At 37.0% G+C, this 19,365-nt stretch overlaps 1 protein-coding gene and 1 long non-coding RNA gene across 3 annotated transcripts; both read right to left on the reverse strand.

Moving 5' to 3' along the window:
- Positions 1–440: 440 nt before the first annotated feature.
- LOC103928754 lies at positions 441–4,313 on the reverse strand. 2 transcript variants are annotated; one of them, XR_007252177.1, is made up of 7 exons: positions 4,264–4,313; positions 4,073–4,125; positions 3,872–3,969; positions 3,467–3,517; positions 3,137–3,198; positions 2,993–3,057; positions 441–545 (listed from the first exon to the last, which is right to left on the reverse strand). It is a non-coding gene; the product is annotated as an uncharacterized LOC103928754 (long non-coding RNA). The 2 variants fall into 2 exon arrangements; XR_007252176.1 differs by lacking the exon at positions 441–545 and adding an exon at positions 565–2,817.
- Positions 4,314–6,697: 2,384 nt separating this feature from the next.
- Positions 6,698–9,200, reverse strand: LOC125480484 (MDIS1-interacting receptor like kinase 2-like). The gene is made up of 3 exons (XM_048591396.1): positions 8,597–9,200; positions 7,045–8,190; positions 6,698–6,966 (listed from the first exon to the last, which is right to left on the reverse strand). The coding sequence occupies exons 1-3, from the start codon at positions 9,198–9,200 to the stop codon at positions 6,698–6,700; spliced, it is 2,019 nt and encodes a 672-aa protein (XP_048447353.1).
- Between the last annotated feature and the right edge of the window lie 10,165 nt (positions 9,201–19,365).

Raw genomic sequence — 19,365 nt, forward strand, 5'->3', positions numbered from 1 at the left:
GAATTTCTTCAAATGAAACCTAAAACTAATATCCAAATTTGCACCCTATGTTAGATTTGGTGTCAACACATACTTCGAATTAAATATGTCATACTCACATGTGTGCCACATCATCAAACTTACAATTTTCGTACTTGTTCCTGGCTTCCAATTTTCTTAGCGGGAAGCTGCCACAGTCCTTGTCCAATCTGAGTAGCATTCTCGAGTTGGATTTCTCCGATAATGTATTTACGGGTCCAATCTTGCCTTCCATGATCTCCAATACGAGTCTAGTTGTCAATTAGAAATTGATACCCACGCGTTGATGACGGATTAGAAATTGTAAGAAAAATTATGCCATAGACGATTAATATTATTCACATTAAAAATGTTAGAAGAGTTTAACAAACAAAAGATTTAATCGATACAGTCCACATACAAACAATCGTGGAACTTCTGTCTTTACAAAAAATAAAATTTGAAAAACCAACCCAAGCAAGGGAAAAAATCAAAGTTCACTGAAGCACCTAAATTTTCCGTCCAGTCTTCATTGTCAAGAAAGCAACCTAGGCAAGAAAAAAAATATGAAATATTAAAATACATGCAATTAATTTATACATCAACATGTTTATACTAAAAAAATAATAATAATAAAGTATGGTTACATAGTCTTTTGGATTAATCTCAGTTTACTATCTTAAACTTTCATGATTTTTAACATTTGGTACATGAAATTTTTTTCATCCCAGTCATACCTCAAGTCTTAATTTTGGAACAATTTCATACATCTGTTAAGTTGGCTGTTTAATCAGCTGTTAACTAGTGACATGACACCTAAGTGGACAATGACTAGGTGCCACATGTCAATATAGGTCCACGTGATATAAAAAAATTAAAAAAATTAAAAAATTAAAAAAAAAACTAAAATTAATAAATAAAAATTAAAGAAAAAACAAATTAAAATGCCATAGGATGCGTGCTTCTCCTTGGATTTTTGCAGAACCTTTCTTCCCCTTCTCTGGCCTCCCGGACCTCCATGACCAACCGCCTGCAAGTCCCCGAACCCTGAAACACTGCCATTCCTCCCGAACACCTTGTTCTTCAAATATCCCGACATTTTCAGGAACCCTTTACTCGCAAACACGATTGGATGCCCAGAAATCGAAGGGTCAGTGATCGTGAAGCTGTCGGGCAATTCGCTCAGAGCTTCGTGCACCCAGAGAGAGTAGCGGCTGATCAACGACTGCTCGATTAAACCCAGCTCCGATTCCATCGTACCTGTTCCTTGATCACTTCCACAAAACCTTCGTCACTCTGTGTTCAATCGAGTCCCAGTCCCATGTGGGCACCTGTGAAGTTCAAAAATTGGAGAAACCCCAGTTGAGAAAACGAGCAGAGCACGCAGAAATCCAAAGAATTTGATCAATTAGCGTCGCCCATTCAAAAATTGGAGAAACCCCAGATTCCGGCTAGCGCACCCCACCGAGGTCCCCCATATCTACAAGCTCGACCTCTTTGTGGCCAATGAGTCATCCCTCTCCCTCTGCCCTCTTCACCTCCCCTCCCTTCCAGTCCTTCACCGTCTTCGTCCTTTAAGTCTCTCAAACGCCTTTCGTCAAAAACCTTTAGTTCAACAATCGACCTACCCACCCACCATCAAAACCCTCCATCTAGACCTCCTGATCGATGACCCAAAATTTGTTTGGATCCAACAGCGACGACGCAGTTGTTGCTGGGTTTATGCTGTAGGAGAAGCAAGGGAGTGCAATAGGAGGAATGGGTTGGGGAAGATGCTGCAATCAACAGCGATGGGGAAGAAAAAGGGTTGATGCAGGTGGAGGAACGGGAAGGCCCGCATCCCTAGGCCTTTTTTTTATTTGTTTAGTTCTTTAATTTTTTTTTTTTTTTAATTCTTTAATTTTTTTAATATTTATATAGGCCTATATTGACACGTGGTGTCCAGTCATTGTCCACATGAGCGCCACGTTATCAGTTAACGGTTGACTTAACAGCTAACTTAACGAATGTATGAAACTGTCCAAAATTAAGATTTGAAGTATGACTCTGGAATGAAAAAAACTACATGTACCAAATGTTGAAAACCACGAAACTTCATAGTAGTAAACTAAGATTAACCCTAGTCCTTTTTTTGTGGAAAAGAATCTGATTTTATACCAGTTAGAGAGGACTTTTTTCAGTGATTTAATAGTCTCTTGTTTAGATCAGTGCATTCTAATATTGTAAATGTAAGTATTGAGATTTTATGTTATAGCTAAACAATCAAACTAAAAACCAAGTCAACACCCATAGAATTATCCCTTCTCAAGAGTACCTAATTCACTTCTTAATTCTACCTAACATGTACAACACTTAACACTTCATATGTAGCTTAAAATAATAGAACAATAATGAAAATGGTAGAAATCAGACATTAATTTTGAAATCCTGAACAAATACAAATTAGAAGACATGACATTAAAGTAAATGGTAGATTGAAGACTGACCAGGTTGAGAGTGGAGCTTGATCTGCTCACTTCACAAAAAGTCATAGAAAGTACCGACTCTTCAAACACTCGGGGTTAGTCTATGAACAATGAGTAGGTAAGGAAAACACTGGACTATTTGCAAATCGAATAGATATTTATGAAAGAAAAAAAGAGAATCAGGATGCCGATTCAAATATCCTAAGGAGTAATTTGGGAATTTTCCCACAACCTACACTAAAAGTGGGATAGCCAAGGAAAACAATAAGCAACAATTATCTTTGTTAACAAAGAAAAAGGAAAACCTAGAACTTTTCTCTATGTTCCATAAATCTGGAAAAGAATGCAGGTGCATCTGTTTGAAGATCACATGGCAACACAAAAGAATTACTAAAAACATAAGATTCATGAGATAGCTCAATGCATGGCAACGACATAAATACAGATTTCGGGAAACAATTGTCTAGTTAAAGAACTATCCCATTAACAACTCAGTGTGAAATGTGCACAAAGACGAAGACATTACTTACATAAAGTGATTAGGGATCTCCACCACTTGTGCCAGCTCAATGAGATAATCAACAACCTTCCCACACTTCAAATGAATAAGTTAAAAGAAGAATGCTTAGGAAATCATTTCTTAATAAATTAACAAAGAAAGAGAATACTACTACCTTTCTTGGGTGTCATAAGCGGAAAATCCTTTTTCCTTCCATAACTATGGCTCTAGAATAATCTGAAGGTGCAATACAGAAATGAATATCAAACTTGATGCCAATGTAGGACAGGTTGCAAAGGTATGAGTTACGCTTGTCAAGTTAAAACAATAAATTGATTATACAAAAAATCCATTAAAAAAAACAAACAAACAAACAAACAAACCATTCACTAATTTTTCATACAAAATAGAACGAAGCTATAGAATATACCTTTTCAAAGTGAGTATTGTGAAAAATACAACATAGCTTGAGACGATGGTAATTCACGTGTTTGAAAAAGTCTACCTGCGTGGTGGTGGAATGTGGGAGAAGGTTCAGGAACACAATTGCTTCAGCCTGTGGGACAATTGAGGAACAGTTGATATCAGCAATAGTACTTGTCATCAACATGAACTTTTCATCCATAGTGGCATTTAATTTCTTTAATTTTTCATCATCTATGATATAAACGAATTATACATCTCAAAAGAATGAAAAAAAATTTACACAAAACGCGGTTAACGCTGCTTTATAATTTCCTATCAAAAAGGCATGAAAAGTTGGTTGATTTCATTTGTGAACTAACATAAAAACAAACTTAAACATTAATTTACTGATGAATATGTTGATTATTTGATGATAAACCAGAAAGCTGATATATATGTTTGATGCTTTGGATGTGGCCTGTGGGAGTGTAGCTTGGCTTCTAACCTGGAGAGGTTGATCTTTGTGTTACAAATTTCTTTCTCAAGTCTTGCACTCTTTTATTGATTCGCTTCCAGGGCAATTGCAACCTCTTCTTCCATAAACTACACATGCACGCATACGAAAAATATGTGCTTAATCACAATAACAAAAGCCCCAAATTTTAACAAAAGAAAATTACCCAGATGCACAACCTGAAGAACTCACCAAGAAAGCCTAGCTCTTCTGCGCAAGAAATTCCTTCAAATTAAACTGAAAAACTGAACATGGGTACTTGAATTCAATAAAAATTAAAATACAATCAATTTACTGTTAACCATCTTTTTTTTCACCAATGAAAAAAACTCCAAATCAGCCCAAACGATCCCAAACTCTAAAAGCCGTTCAAACCAACTTACCATCAAATCAAAGCCACTTCACAAATCCTCTTCAAATCCACACCGAAAAGGTTGGCGCTTTTTGCCCCCTTTCGATTGTGATCGAATTTATCTTTTTGTCCTTTCTTATTGTAAATGTCTTTTTGTTTGTAAAGTTTAGTTTATAAATTGTACTTCTATTTACTTTTTGAATTTCTTTTTTGTTTATGTTGTCGTTTCTCGATTTTAGTTTCTGTGGATTTATACGTTTCTGATTACAGAAGGTATTTGTCATTGGACGAGAACTCTTACAAGCAAGCTGCAAATCTGTTCAAAGAAACCAAGATCTGTTAATATCAAATGCGTCAGCTATTGGCAAGGGAACGGTACGTCCATTCTATAGTCATGTTAATAATGTTATGTTGAAATAAGGTCTTAGGTGATATCCTTTTTCCGGGATTTTCTCTGACAAGTGACAACCCCATTAGGCCCTTGAGATGGCAGGTGAGGTACTTTTACTTATCCAATGTTGTCCCTTCCACCTTATGTTGTTTATTGTGGCTTATAACGTTTATTTATGGGTTATAACATGTATCTTCTCTTCTTTGCATATGGCAGTCATCAACTCGAGTTATGTGACTCAAAAGTTGGGGCAAGGTAACATTGTTGTTTCTTTTCCTTATAAGTAATTTGGTTTCTATAGATACCAACATGTTAGCGAATCATAATATCATAACATTGATTGTAAAACAATAACATCACCATGGTTCCAGTCATTCGGGGAAAAAATAACATACATGGAACATTGTTTGTTCAACTGACAACTACACAATTTATTATATAAGGGAAAAGCAAAATGCTTAAGATCAAATAACTTGCAGCTGGAATGAGGTTGAGCAGAGCTGTTTAAGAGTAGAGAGCTATAATATGTATCTTTGTTAGTAAAGGCTTTCACCTTTTGGGTTCAGTTCTATCATCTCCTCTCCCCCTTATATGATTGATTCAACGGAAAGGGGTTTAGTGCTTAACGATAAAGATACAATTTTGAAACAATTCGTTTCCTTTTCCTTTTAATTTGGATCAAATTCACAATCTTATCGATTAATTTCAGAAGTTGGGAATAAATTTTGGAATGTGTTTGCATTTGTCCATGCCACGATGGTTTAAATGAGAAAACTAATGGACTGATTAATTTCAGTAATTTCATTAAACCCAGATTTTGGAAGTGTTGATGGTGCGGCTGTAGTGGAGGGGAATGAGAAACTAAATTTTATAGTTTTCTGCTCCTGTTATGCTTCCTAACCTTGGTTTTGTATTATCTTATTCAGGCAAATTAGAAAACTGAATTCATTGTGATTTGCGTTCTGACTGTGAAGATGTATTTCGGACCGTTTCTTCGATCAGGAAGAATACTCCTCCAAATTGGACCAGGTAATAACATTACTATAAAGGCTTAGTTTAGTTAATTAAGAGTGTGTGGCCTTGATTGAATGGATTAAAGGTCAGGTTATTTATCGGTTTTTAATGATTTACAGAGCTCTTGGGTTGTCAATTGTGACTCCTCCTCACATGGATTATAGGTAAAACCACTATTTTCTTTTCTTCTTACTTTTCCTTTAAATGTGTTTTATTATGAGATTCTCACTTTATATATTGCAAATTTCCAGCACTTATGCGAACTTCAGAGCATACAGGAAAGCAATGTTTTCCATTTTGGGTACAAAGAACCAAATATGTTATCTATGTCTTCAATGAACTTATTACTTTTAATTGTTTCGTTTAACTGATGTTTGGATGCCTAAAAATATTCTTCATTCGTCTTTTCGTCTTTTTGAATCTGAACGGATAATCAAATTGGAATAGATTCTATTTTTTTTTATTTCATTTTGCTTCTCAGTTTGTCTTATGTGTTTGAACCACATGCAAATTCCAATCTTGCATTGTTTAAGCCCCGAAATTAGAACAAAAAAGCTTGCATGAAATTTGAAGTTCTCTCTGATTGAGAACTCATTTTAATTCTACTTGAAGTTTTCTCTAATTGATTTCTGGGTTTATTAAATTGTGGGTTACGATTTCAAAACCCGCAGCAAAACTGCGGGTATTTTTGCTAGTATGGTCCTTAAAATTCAGCTACGTAAATATTTGACAGAGATTACCAGAATCACAATATCAATTATTATAATGATTGGCAAAGTCGAACCAAATAATTAAGAAAGTATCTCGACAGAATACTTGTGTGTAACGGGTTATTTATGCAAGTACGAATTTGACGGAGCCAAACACTATCTTTCAACCACACAATTTGCAACACTCTGGTAATCAGGTCGGTGCAGATATCAAATACATGTTTATGAAGTTCGTTGGAAACATTAAAAATAAAAATAATAAAATAAAATTCCACAACATCTCCTTATTTGATAGACTGCTCGTAGCAAGAATTCCAATCTGAAGTTAGAGCTACACATTTCTCCTAGTTTTATAGGGCCGATAGCTTCTTGATGGTAAGCATACCAAATGGCTCGGGAAGGCAAGAAAGACTCTGAGTTGATAGTTTCTGTGACACAAAATGCAATGTCGGACGCAACCCAGGACGCGTCTGTACACAAGCCAATGCTATACTCATTACAAGCACCAATGCCTTTGCCAATTCATTGGCTGGAAGCTCTAGTCTTTGATCTAACACATCTTTCACAAGCAACTCTACATTTTCACACTTATCCGTCACTTGCATAATATATGCAAGCTCTGTGTACAAAGAGAAGAAAATATGTCAGCTCTACAAAAGATAGTACAAAATTGTGCAACCTTAAAATTTTATATTACCTGGCGCCATGTATCCTAGCGAACCAACAATGTTGGTCCAATTGGATGAATCAATACTCAATAGTCTTGCTGTTCCAAAATCTGAGAGTCGGGGCTCGAAATCCTGCTCGAGAAATACATTATTGACAGTTACATCAAGATGAACAATTGGTGGTGAGCAGTCATGGTGCAGGTAAGAAAGTGCACGAGCAAGTCCTTGCACAATTTTTACCCTTGTTGGCCACCCGAGTTCAGTAACGCCTTCTACCCCATACAATGCTTTTCCGAGGCTACCTCTCTGTAAGTATTCGTAAAGCAAGAATATGCAACCCCTCCTTGAAGAGAAGCCATATAGCCTTATGATGTTGTGATGCCGGATAGTTGTCAAAGTTCGGATTTCATTCTCAAAACTTCGGAGATTAATTGCTGAAATGTCATTAGAGTCATTCGTGTTAAGCCTCTTCACTGCAACAACTTGACCTAATTCGAGCTCTGCCTTGTATACTCTTCCAAATCCACCTCTCCCAATGCAGTGTTTCTCATGAAAGTCGTCTATGGCCTTGACAACTTCCCGAAATGTGAATTTCACTTCTTCTTGCAATATCATTGATTCATAATCCTCCAACTTTTGAGAAGTTTTGATTACCTGAGGCCGGCTTTTGGACCTCTTGTGAAACATAAGAAAGAAAGCAATGGCAATTGCAACCGTTGCGAAACCCAAAAAGGAAAAAAGGAAAACAGATACTATATTCTTGTTAGCACTTTTGGAAGTTGTACTGGAGGACTTACATTCAGTTAGTCCCTCTGCATGACTCCACAAGCCATGGTTGCCAACAAAAGCACTTTTTGGCGCCTTATTGAAAATGCCACAAGTTGGGAATGGCCCTGTCAATTTGTTATATGAAAAGTCATAGCCACTTAGAGACAACATGTGATCTAATGCTGATGGGATTTCGCCTGAGAGATTATTGTGTGGGGCATTGAAATACAGTAATCTTGTGAGCATGCGCAATTCTGATGGTATTGCACCCGATAGTGAATTTCTGCTGAGATCCAAGGTGACCAAACCTGTTAATCCTACGGCGAGAAACAGATGAGTTGGTATTACCCCTGTCAAATTGTTATTAGACAATGAAAGTTGCTTGAGGTCCAATATACCTGATGAACCTAATGGGATCACTCATGTCAAGTTGTTAGTGGACAAATCAAGGTATTGAAGCCGAGATAAATTTCCCAGAGGAATCTCTCTTGTCAAGGGGTTATCGGACAGCTTGAGTAGTTGAAGTTGATTCAATTTTCCTAGACTCTGAGGAATTTCTCCTGTCAAGTGGTTATCGGACAAATTGAGTAGTTGAAGTTGAGTAAATTTGCCTACACTCTGAGGAATCTCTACCGTCAAGTGGTAGTAGTTGAAGTTGAGTCAATTTGCCTAGACTCTGAGGAATCTCTCCCGTCAAGTGGTTGTCGGACAGATAGAGTCCCCAAAGCTGAGTCAATTTGCCTAGATTCTGAGGAATCTCTCATGTCAAGTGGTTATCGGACAAATGGAGTTCTTGAAGCTGAGTCAATTTGCCTAGATTATAAGGAATCTCCCCTGTCAAGTGATTTATGCCAAGATCGAGTGTGGATAACGACATTAGATCTCCCGTTTCATTTGGCAACTCTCCACTGAATTCATTGGAATGAAGGCTTAGATACTGCAATTGTGTCAACAGCCCAATTTCTGCTGAAATGGTTCCGCTAAAGCTATTGTTTTTAAGTTTGGACAAGAACAGAGGCAGTTTGCCATTGAGTTTATTGGAAGATAGGGACAAGATGGAGAGGTTTGTACAAAGACCAAGCTCAAAAGGGACTGAAGAGTTTAATGAGTTGCATGAAAGATCAAGGTACTGGAGCTCCCTGAGTTGTCCTATAGAGGGTGGAATTTTCCCTTCCAGAAGATTCCAACTCAGTTCAACATGTTGAAGACCAGAAATCAAACCTATACTGTCCGGAATTGGGCCAGTGAATTGGTTATGAGGCTTTTCATAAAATTTGTTGCCCAAGTCCAAAGTTGTGAGCCTGGAGAGATTTCCAATGGCAGATGGTATATGCCCTCGGAAATAGTTACCATTCAGGTCGAAGTAGGTGAGATCTGGAAAAAGGGAAAAGTCGAAAAGAGCCAGCGTTCCGTACATTTTCATACCGGAGAAGTTTATTTCGGAGACTGTTCTAGTTATGGTGCAGACGATGGCGGTCCAGTTGCAGAGGGTGTTGAGGTTGGTGAGGGACCATGAATTGAGTGGCGAAGGTGGCCGTGATGATGAAGACAAGCCGTCCTTCCATTTGATGAGCGATTCTGCTTGCTTTCGCGGAGATATTGATGTCGTTTTGATCAGTGGCAACGCAGACAGCAGCAGGAGCATATAAAGAAATGTAATAGATTTGAGTTGCATGATGATCTGTTATTTGTTCGCGAGTTTTTCGCCTTTGTATAAGGCACAAATAAATCGGAGCTAATAACAACTTTGGAGGTGCAGAGTTTATAATCCTTTCTTTACACTTGCAATTTCGCACATGACCATTAAAGAACGCGTAATGCCTTTTAGCTTCATATGGTCGGCCGCTCCGAGGAGCTACCAGAAAGTAAAGGTTTTTCCGAATTTCTTTTGTTATATGCATTATGCATATGTTTGTGGTTCTTGAATTTTGAATTTCCATGGGCATTTGGCAAATTTGTCCATTTCATTAGCCAATTGGCTAATTTTGTCGAGTCTGAAAATGTTTACGAATTTGTCCATTTGAATTTCTAATTAATTAATTTGATTAATTGTTACTTGAAGGTATTGCAAGTGTTTTGGTGAAGACATGATCAACTCGGTTCACTTGCTGCTCTGCTGCTTGCTCTATTTGAAAATCACTCGTCAGAACAAATGCTGTACTGTTCTAGATATTCTTTTCTTTTTCGATTATACATTGTGTTTCTCGTGTTCCCGTGTGACACGTTTTCATACCTTAACCCACACGCTTGACGTTGGTGCTTGATATTTATTCGTCAACTCCACACTTGTCCAAGACATCCTTCACAGTCCACGCACTCTGGGACTGGTCTTTGTTCACATGGCTGGGGCCAGGGGACAGCTCTTGATTGAGTTGAAATATCCTTTCCGAATTTCCAAGCGTAAATAAAGGATTAGAAAATCTGTTCCCGGGAAATTTCAGAGAGTTTAGACTAGGTTGCACAAACACTCTGAAACTTCAAATTGTTGTGTGTTTTTAATCTTCTGAAATTTCATGCAGTAGACTGGGTTGCACAGACACTTTAAAATCCAAAGTGTCGGTGTGTTGGACACTCTGATACGCCACATGGATTGGACACGATCAAGACACAGCAGGGGCATTTCTTTGTAAATTTAGAAAATATTTTGATCAGGAAACATCGGAACATTTGGGACAATTTGAAAATACGAACACTAAAGCCTAAAATCAACCCGACCTAACCTAACTTGATTCTCTAATCTGCGCCTTCCCTCCATTTCTCTTCTCCCTCTGTTCCCATCTTCCTCTCTACGGCCTTCACTCCAGTTGCATTCTATTTTAATTGGAGGTGAGTGGTTGATGCTTCACTCCAGTTGCATTCTATATTAAGTTTGTGTTAATTTAGCCAATATGTATAAAGGTTCTAAAAGATGCTAGACACTAGTTGGGTGGGCGGTTGGGGCATAGTGCTTAAACGACCAGGCCTAGGCGGACTAGGCAGATTTAAGTAAATTTATTATATATTGTATAAATAAGTACCTATTTATACTTAAAAAACACATAATGATATTGACTTACATAAATTGCAAAATAAAATGTCGTATAGATTATAAAGTATTAGAACATACTTAGGACATGAGGAACAAGCACATAATGAGTGTTCTTCCAAGTCTCCTACATTTTATTGACAAAATAAAATGCAAAGAGAAAGTTATTGATTTTCTGTTTAAGTGAGAGTCGGACCTAGGCGGGTTTAGGCGGGTGCCTAGGTGGACATCTAAGCGGATCTAGGCGCACTTTCTTAATTTTCAAATGCCTAGTGGCTAATCGGGACAGTGGTCAGCCGCCTAGCGCCTAGGCGGTTTTAGGTGGAGATTTTTAAAACAATGATATGTATAATGAATGAATGTGACGAACACGATTGTTTTGTTATATTATGATTCGCATTATTACTTCTAATATACGTTATATTTAATATAAATTTATTATATTTTAATCGCAGTGTTTTAGCAGTGTCCTTGTCCTATTTTTAAGATTTGTCGTGTCGCCGTATCCATGTATGTGTCTGTGCAACCTAAAGGTTATATTTCGTTACGGAACTGAAAAAATATGTTAACTGAGATTAACTGAATATAACAAACCATGGGTTCTACCTGAGATTTTCGTCAATTTAATTACGCGGCAAGACATAAGATCCAGAATGAGACCTAAAACCAATACCCAATCTTGCACCCTACGTTGGATAAATTATTTAGATAATTTAAATAAATTTAATGGGAGACTTGAGTTTGAGTGCATTATATATTTCACATGCAAAATGCGGTGAAGTTGATCAATACGTAAAAAGTCTTGGTCTATGAATTGATGATCAATTTTCTTATCAAAGTTTTGCTTTAAAAAATAAGTAACCAAATGCACATCTTTATCGAATCAAACAAACAATAACAAGATTCAAAAAGTAGCTGTAATTCAGCATATTAGAGCAGACAGAAAATGATGAGCAAAATGATGAATGAGAAGACTAGCTCGGTCCTCCACTCAAGAATATTAGTATTTTAAGTTTATATCATTCGGATAGTTTTGGTATTTTGGGAGGGTGGGGGAGGGTAGTGACGGCGAGGGGGCTTAATTTGTGCCTCGCGCAGATAATTGGGAAGATCTCAGGAGACCCGGGTTCGGAGATTTAGGAAATCTGCAGTTGGATTTTGGGTGGGTGAAGGAGGGTGGTGACGGGCAGGGATGTCAAAAGGAAGGGGTGCACCTGGGTTAGGGTGGTGGTTTTAAAAAATCATAGTCTCTCCAGACTTGGAAGGAGTGGATAATCTTGGCTTGCTATCAGTTGTCTTTGTTTACTATCAATTGTCTCCCTTTGTCACCAATTATCTCCCTTTATAAACAAAAAGAATCATAAGGGACGAAAATTATGTGTTAACAAAACATGAAGACCATTTGTGAAAATTAATGTATGGTAATGGTTGTGTTACTAAGAGAAAAGAAATTCATTTTAATAGGTGTACAGTAATTATTTAAATAAGAGGTTTGAATGAAAAGCTCTTTCAAAATTTAATTTTTAATCAAAAGGACATTTTTAGTATGAAAAGTTCAGAATAGGTCAAGTTCTCTTTTTTATCTACTTTTATGTCATTATTTCATTCAACATGGCGGGTCCCGCAGATATGTTTATACTTTTGTCTGAAACTTGAAGTATTGTAAGTAACTTTGCATGGTGCTACTGTGAAATATTCTCCACTTGTATTATTGTGTTGCTTTTTCAACTTTGTTTATCTATTGCCAGCTCTTCTGTGCCTTTCTCATGTTATCGACGTCGTGTTGTTCCTCTTCTGTCATATTGTTCTAGTATTGATCATCTCCTTCTTCTAACTCTACTTCTATTAGACTATCTTCTTTGATCTGCAATAGGTTAATGCAGTTTCTTCCTTAAAATTTTGAGGCTTGCAGTAAGGCTGATGACATATATTTGTTTTGTTGTAAATATACATCTCTTCGTCTTCTGCTACTAACAACATTACATAATTAAAATCTTCAAATTCCTCCAAGGCTGACATTCGAGCTACATGATATCTCAAAATGTGGTGTTGTGTGGGAGTCCATCTATGCAATGATATAGAGGACAATCTGAAAGATTTTTCATTTACCATGGCTATATGCCTTGCCTCTTCCTTGTGCATATGTTTGTACCATTCTGGAGGACTTCTGATAAACTTATACAATTTTTCTTCCAATCTTTAAAGTAATCTTCTGCTACTTTCTTACGCTTAAACGGAAAATTTTCTAATTGAGAGCTATAGTTAATAAAAATCTTATCAAGATAACCAAAATCTAATAACAAATTTGGGGTGACTTCTATTTCATTAAGCTTTTCTTTATGCTTATAACTAAAATACCATGGTTGGTAATCTCTCATGTGAACTCTAACCAAAGCTATATTAACTTCTGGTTTACAATTACAATTTTATGTACTATAACAAAGACATGGTGCATATATCTTTGTAATAAGATTCTTCCTTAGTTTTGGATCAATGATGCACTAATAAAAAAAAACATTATAACTGTAATTGTAACCCTTGCATGGTCAATGAATTCAGGATCTCATAATGCATGTTCATTGGCAATATTCTTAATTTAACTTTTGAGAATTCTTCTAACAAGATGTACATACTATTGTTGTTTTTTCTTTTTTAACACTGAAATTTAACATGCTATACAATACTCGGAGAATAAAAAGTAAAGTAAAATATAAATAAGAATGCGGTGAAGCAATATTAGATGATATAGTTGGTTGGTGGTAAATTTCCCAACATCTCTTTAATGGCCCGATAATTAATTTGATGGGAGACTTGACTGCATTATTTAACATGAGAATGCGGTGAAGCTGATGAATACTTAAAGGCTTGTTTGATATTTTACTTGAGTTCAATTTTTTAAAAACACTTTTTGAGTTTTAGGCTTTGAATTCTTGTTTAGTAGAACTCTTTTTAAAAATTGGATTCAAAACTAACTTAAAAACATAAGCTATTTCTTAAAAACACTTTTTGAGTTTTAGGCTTTGAATTCTTGTTTGGTAGAATTCGTGGATGACGAATTCGATACCAAATTAAGTTATCCATTGTATGACTTAGCCGAACTACCTCTTCTCATAATGTGTAAAAATATCGATGTACTAAAAAAAAACATTGTCACAACCTCTTTCTTAATAATGACAGAGACCAAAGTCAAAGGATCTTAATCATCATCTAAATATCATATATGTAAAAGTATAAAAGTTTACGATTGAAAAATTACTAGTTACCAAAGTTATTAAAAACACTAAAAGTGAGTTTTTAGAGTTTCCCTGCTCTCTTCTCAACATCTTCTTTTGCTCCTTCCCAACTCTCTTTCTTCTCTCCCAACCCTCTATTTCTTCTCTCGTCACACCTTGTCTTCTCTCTCTCCTCAGCCTTTGTCTTGTCTTTCTCTCTCAACACACTCACTTTCTTCTCACTCCTCACCTTCTCATCGTAATTTTTTGCTCTCTCCCTATCCTCCTCGTCCTCTCCTTGTCTTTCTCTCTCCTCGCCAACTATTTCCTCTCTCTTTCTCAATTCTTTCTCTTCTCCAATTTTTGTACAATGAAGTTTGAATTTAAAATAAAAAAAAAATTATTTTTAAAAATTCAACCAAACAAATTTTTGAAATTTTGAGATTTAAAAGAAAATTGTTTTCAAGTGATGTTATTTGAAAATTATTTTTAGAAACAACCAAAAATTTTGGATAAGATACCAAACAGACCCTAAAATTCTTGGTCTATAAATTGATGATCATTTCTCCCATCAAATTTTCTGCTTCATAAAAGTAACCAAATGCACACCTTCTTTATCAAATAAAATAAACAATAACAAAATTAAAAAAGTACCTGAAATTCAGAATTCTAGAGCAGAAAGAAAATGAAGAGAATGATGAATGAGAACACTAGCTCGGTCCTCCGCACGATTCGTGGTGGCGAAGATTCACCAAAGCTAAGCCGACTGGCGGCGAGGGGAGTAGGGTTCCACTCAGGAAAAAGGAGACGTTGAACTCTGGTTTGGATAACATAACATCAACTATACATACAGTTTGCAGCTAAGCCTTAGATGAATTGAAACACACATAACCATGAAATCAGTTAGGAAGCTGCCTATTACGATTTGGTTTAATTGTAGCTGATTTAAGATTATTGTAATTTTTTTTATTGTCTCATTAACTTGGAGTAGTCCCCAAGTATTGTAAATTGCCTTGTATAGATTCCTATTTCCTGTATAAGTTTGACTCTACGGCCACATCAATGAAATACGAATTTTGCGGTTACTACAGACACCATGGATTCATCTGATCCATACTTCCTACATTCCTCAGATCATTTAGGACTTCATCTTGTCTCCAAGGTTCTTGATGGAGATAACTATGCCATGGTGTCGTGCCATGACAATTGGTCTTAACGTCAAAAATAAGATTGGCTTTGTTGATGGCTCAATCCAAGCTCCTGAGGAAAAGGATTCCTAATACTTGTTATGGAGGAGATGCAACGATATGGTCCTCGCTTGGTTAGTGTATTTATTCCTTATGCCAATAGCTACTCAATAGTATCATATACCTGAGTACAAAGGCTACAGTTTGGTCTGATCTCAAAGATTGGTTTTCACAAGGGCTGCAGTCTTGGGGTTTACATGACTTAAACAAATTATAAATTTGGTTTCCACACAGAGTTCCCAATCACTACACTTTCTACCACTCAAACACAACTATAAGAGCATCTCCCTATTTTACCTCATGAACCCGCAACGTATTTTTGTCTAAGCATTTGTCTAGTCCCTTGGAGCCATGTTTTGCTGATGCAGCAACAAATCTAATTCGCCTAGTAAATTGCCTGGTCTTTTAGAGATGCTCTAACACAACTCCATGGCGCGTTCCCTTGGCGAAACAAAATGCTGGCACAACAATTTCTCTGCAACCAGACTACCAGAGGGAGTGTCAATTATATTCATAAAAATGATTCAAGTAAATAAAACAAGATAAACAAAAGAAGCAAACTACTTGTATGTCTTAATTGGGTAAGTATTTAATAGTCCAAACTGCTAATTAGAGCTTATTTTTTGGGCTTAATTTTCTGATATCATTCTTCTCATCAAGGAGGAAAATATATAATGTACAAGAGTGATTTACAAGGAAATAAATAAACATCAAATAACCTAATTACAATATGATTATAAGGACTCAAAAAAAGGTAACTAAATTAATTACAAAAAGTCAACTCTCCAACACATCCCCTCAAGTTGGTGCATAAATGTCGTTCATGCCCAACTTGACAAGAGAGTTGTAGAACGCTTGACTTGCAATAGCTTTAGTTAAGATATCCGCTAATTGATCCTCTGACTTTATGAACAGGAATTGAATAATATTCCCATCCAACTTCTCCTTAATGAAGTGTCTGTCAACTTCCACGTGTTTTGTGCGATCATGTTGAATTGGGTTGTGTGAGATATCGATAGCTGCTTTATTATCACAAAATAAATATGAGGCTGAATTCGAAGGATACCCAAGTTCACCAAGTAACCTTTGAAGCCATAATAGTTCACATGCTTCTTTTGCCATACCCCTGTATTCCGCTGCTGCACTTGATAAAGCAACCACTTTCTCACTAAGTTTCCTCCCACAAATGTAAAGTAACCAGATGTGGACCGACGATTAGTAACGTTTCCTGCCCAATCTGCATCGGTGTAACCCTTTATTCGGCAATGATCATTCTTGGAAAACATGATACCTCTACCTAGTGAGGACTTCATGTATCGTAGGATGCGTTCAACTGCACCCATATGTGCCTCACTTGGAGAATGCATAAATTGACTAACAACACTTACTGCGTATGCAATATCAGGCCTGGTGTGAGATAAATAAATTAACCTCCAACTAACATGTGATAACGATCTCTGTTAGTGGGAACTTGGTCAGGGTGCACGGCAAGATGGTGATTTTGGACTATAAGGGGTCAGCCGGTTTATAATCAAGCATTCCGGTTTCAGCTAACAAGTCAAGAACATATTTTCTTTGAGACAGAAATATACCCTGTTTAGATCGAGCTACTTCTATACCCAAGAAATATTTCAATCCACCAAGATCTTTCATCTCGAACTCAGTTGCTAAGTAATCTTTCAGCCTTGAGATTTCCTCTCTATCATCACCTGTAACAATCATATCATCCACATAAATAATAAATGCTGTCAATTTACCCATTCGACGTTTCAAGAAAAGTGTATGATCGGAATTGCTCTGCCTGAACCCATACTTCCTTATAGCCATCTGAAACCTACCAAACCATGTCTGAGGTGATTGTTTCAATCCATATAATGCCTTATTCAACTTACACACCAGTCCGGGTTGTGAAACCGATGCATAACCAAGTGGAATATCCATATACACTTATTCTTTAAGATTACCATGTAAGAAAGCATTTTTCACATCAAATTGTTGTAATGGCCAATCCAAGTTAGCCGCCAACGAAAGTAACACTCTTACCGTTTTAATCTTTGCTACCGGAGCAAATGTTTCTGTATAATCAACATCATACGTCTGAGTGTATCCTTTGGCCACCAATCGTGCTTTGTATCGTTTAATCGACCCATCAGCTTTGTATTTGATGGTGTACACCCATCGACATCCCACTCTCTTCTTTCCTCGAGGTGGCAGAACTAAATCCCATGTTTGATTTTTCTGAAATGTATCCATTTCTTCTTCCATTGCCTTGGTCCATCGATCATCAGATAGTGCCTCCTTCAATGAACTTGGTGTGCTATCATTGGATATTTGTTGTACAAAAACTTTGCCAGGTTCTGATAATTTATGTGATGACACATAGTTGGCAATGAGATATTTAGAGCCTTTCGTTGTTTCCGGTGAATATCGATTGGGTGGTTTTCCCCGATTATGCCTGAAAGGTAATTGATAATTCGGAACATCAGATACATCAATAGGGATAGTAGATCTTACCTCAGGAATATTCTCTGGAGTATGGTCGTCTGGTGGTACTATATTTTGAGACGAGGGGGAGTAGTATTAGTAGAAGTCTCAAGATCGGCAAGTGGCAGCACTGTTGCCGTGGGTGAGCACGACACTGCAGTGCCTGCTACTAGTTCTGTGGGCAGCGATGCTGCTTCTGTTGGTTGGGCTGGCAGTGCAACCACTGCGAGCTTGGCTAATAGTGGCAACGGAAGATCAATGGTAGCAGCAGCCATGGTCCAAACCTGCTCGTCATGCAGTGGCTTCCCCTGAAGATGAGGGTTGAAAGAAGTCGAAGAGTAATACATCTCAGACTCGGAAAAAGTAATATCCATGGTAGTATACATCTGACATGAAAGAGGGTGGTAGCAACGGTACCCTTTCTGATGTAATCCTTACCCCATGAAAACACACCGGATAACACATAAGTCAAGTTTTGTCCGTTGATTTTTATGTAGATGAACAAAGGCAACACATCCAAAAACTCGCAGTGGGAGCACCAAAACGGACGGTAGAGGCACGAATGTAGCAAGAACTTGCAAAGGTGTAAGAAAATTCAATACTTTGGATGGCATACGGTTGAAAAGGTAAGTGACAGTCTGAAGAGCAACATCCCAAGAGAAGCGGGGAACATCCGCCCCAATCAATAGCGATCGAGCTGTTTCTAATAGATGGCGATTTTTGCGCTCAGCCACCCCATTTTATTGAGGAGTCTGAGGACAAGTAGTCTTGTGGAGGATTCCGTATTAGTTAAATAATGTGTAAAATCATTATTAACATATTCACCACCATTATCAAAACACAAAATCCGAATTTTAGTAGAAAACTATGTCTGAACCATGGTGTGGAATGTTTTAAATGCCAGCAACACATCACTTTTATGCTTAAGAAGGTATAACTATGTCATCCGTATGCAATCATCTATGAACGTTACAAACCACCTAATACCAGATGAAGTAGTAATCGGAGATGGTCCCCAAACGGCCGAATGAATAAGACTAAAAGGAATATCACTTATATTATAATTCAATGGATAAGAGACGCGGTGACTCTTGGCAATGAATCACCAGTAATTTTACTAGCTTCATGCCTTGAATCTAAGACCAAGGAGCAAACTTGATTTGGAATTTTAACGTACTTCTACTGAACCACTTGTCGTGGTTATAAAAAAGCATAACTTGAGACTCTCCATATTCTTCAATTCAATCCCTTGCTCCTAAAAAACTCCTGCTTCAATTCTTCTATTTGTAATTTAGGGAGGGAGGGAGAGGGGGAGAGGGAGAGAGAAAGCGCCTCAAAACGCGGAGCTTTAATATGTAATGTAAACAAGATAGGACAAACGACTTTGAGGCCAAAGCGTGATTAATGAAAAATATATAATTTTACAGATAAAGCTTTACTACAGGAAATGAATCATAGTTATGCACTATGATGCGGATTTGATTCTCATTGACTCTTTTTTTCCTAACTAACTATTTAATTCACTACCGTTATTATTTGTAAAAGGCTTAATCGAACAAATAGTCCCGTGATTATAAAGTATTCGGAAGATAGTCCATGTGGTAACAAAGTTTG

Source organism: the organism of the source record quoted next, unplaced genomic scaffold (assembly GCF_019419815.1).
Source record: "Pyrus x bretschneideri cultivar Hongxiangsu unplaced genomic scaffold, Pyrus_bretschneideri_v1 Contig10, whole genome shotgun sequence".
Lineage (NCBI taxonomy): Eukaryota > Viridiplantae > Streptophyta > Magnoliopsida > Rosales > Rosaceae > Pyrus > Pyrus x bretschneideri.

Excerpts from the sequence above, each read along its gene's own strand:
- LOC125480484 (XM_048591396.1), bottom strand. The coding sequence starts at position 9,200 with ATGTACGGAACGCTGGCTCTTTTCGACTTTTCCCTTTTTCCAGATCTC. Across the intron at positions 8,191-8,596 it reads GGAGATTCCTTATAATCTAG|GTTCATCAGGTATATTGGAC; the intron begins GCAAATTGACTC and ends TGATCCCATTAG. Across the intron at positions 6,967-7,044 it reads GCTAGGATACATGGCGCCAG|AGCTTGCATATATTATGCAA; the intron begins GTAATATAAAAT and ends CTTTGTACACAG.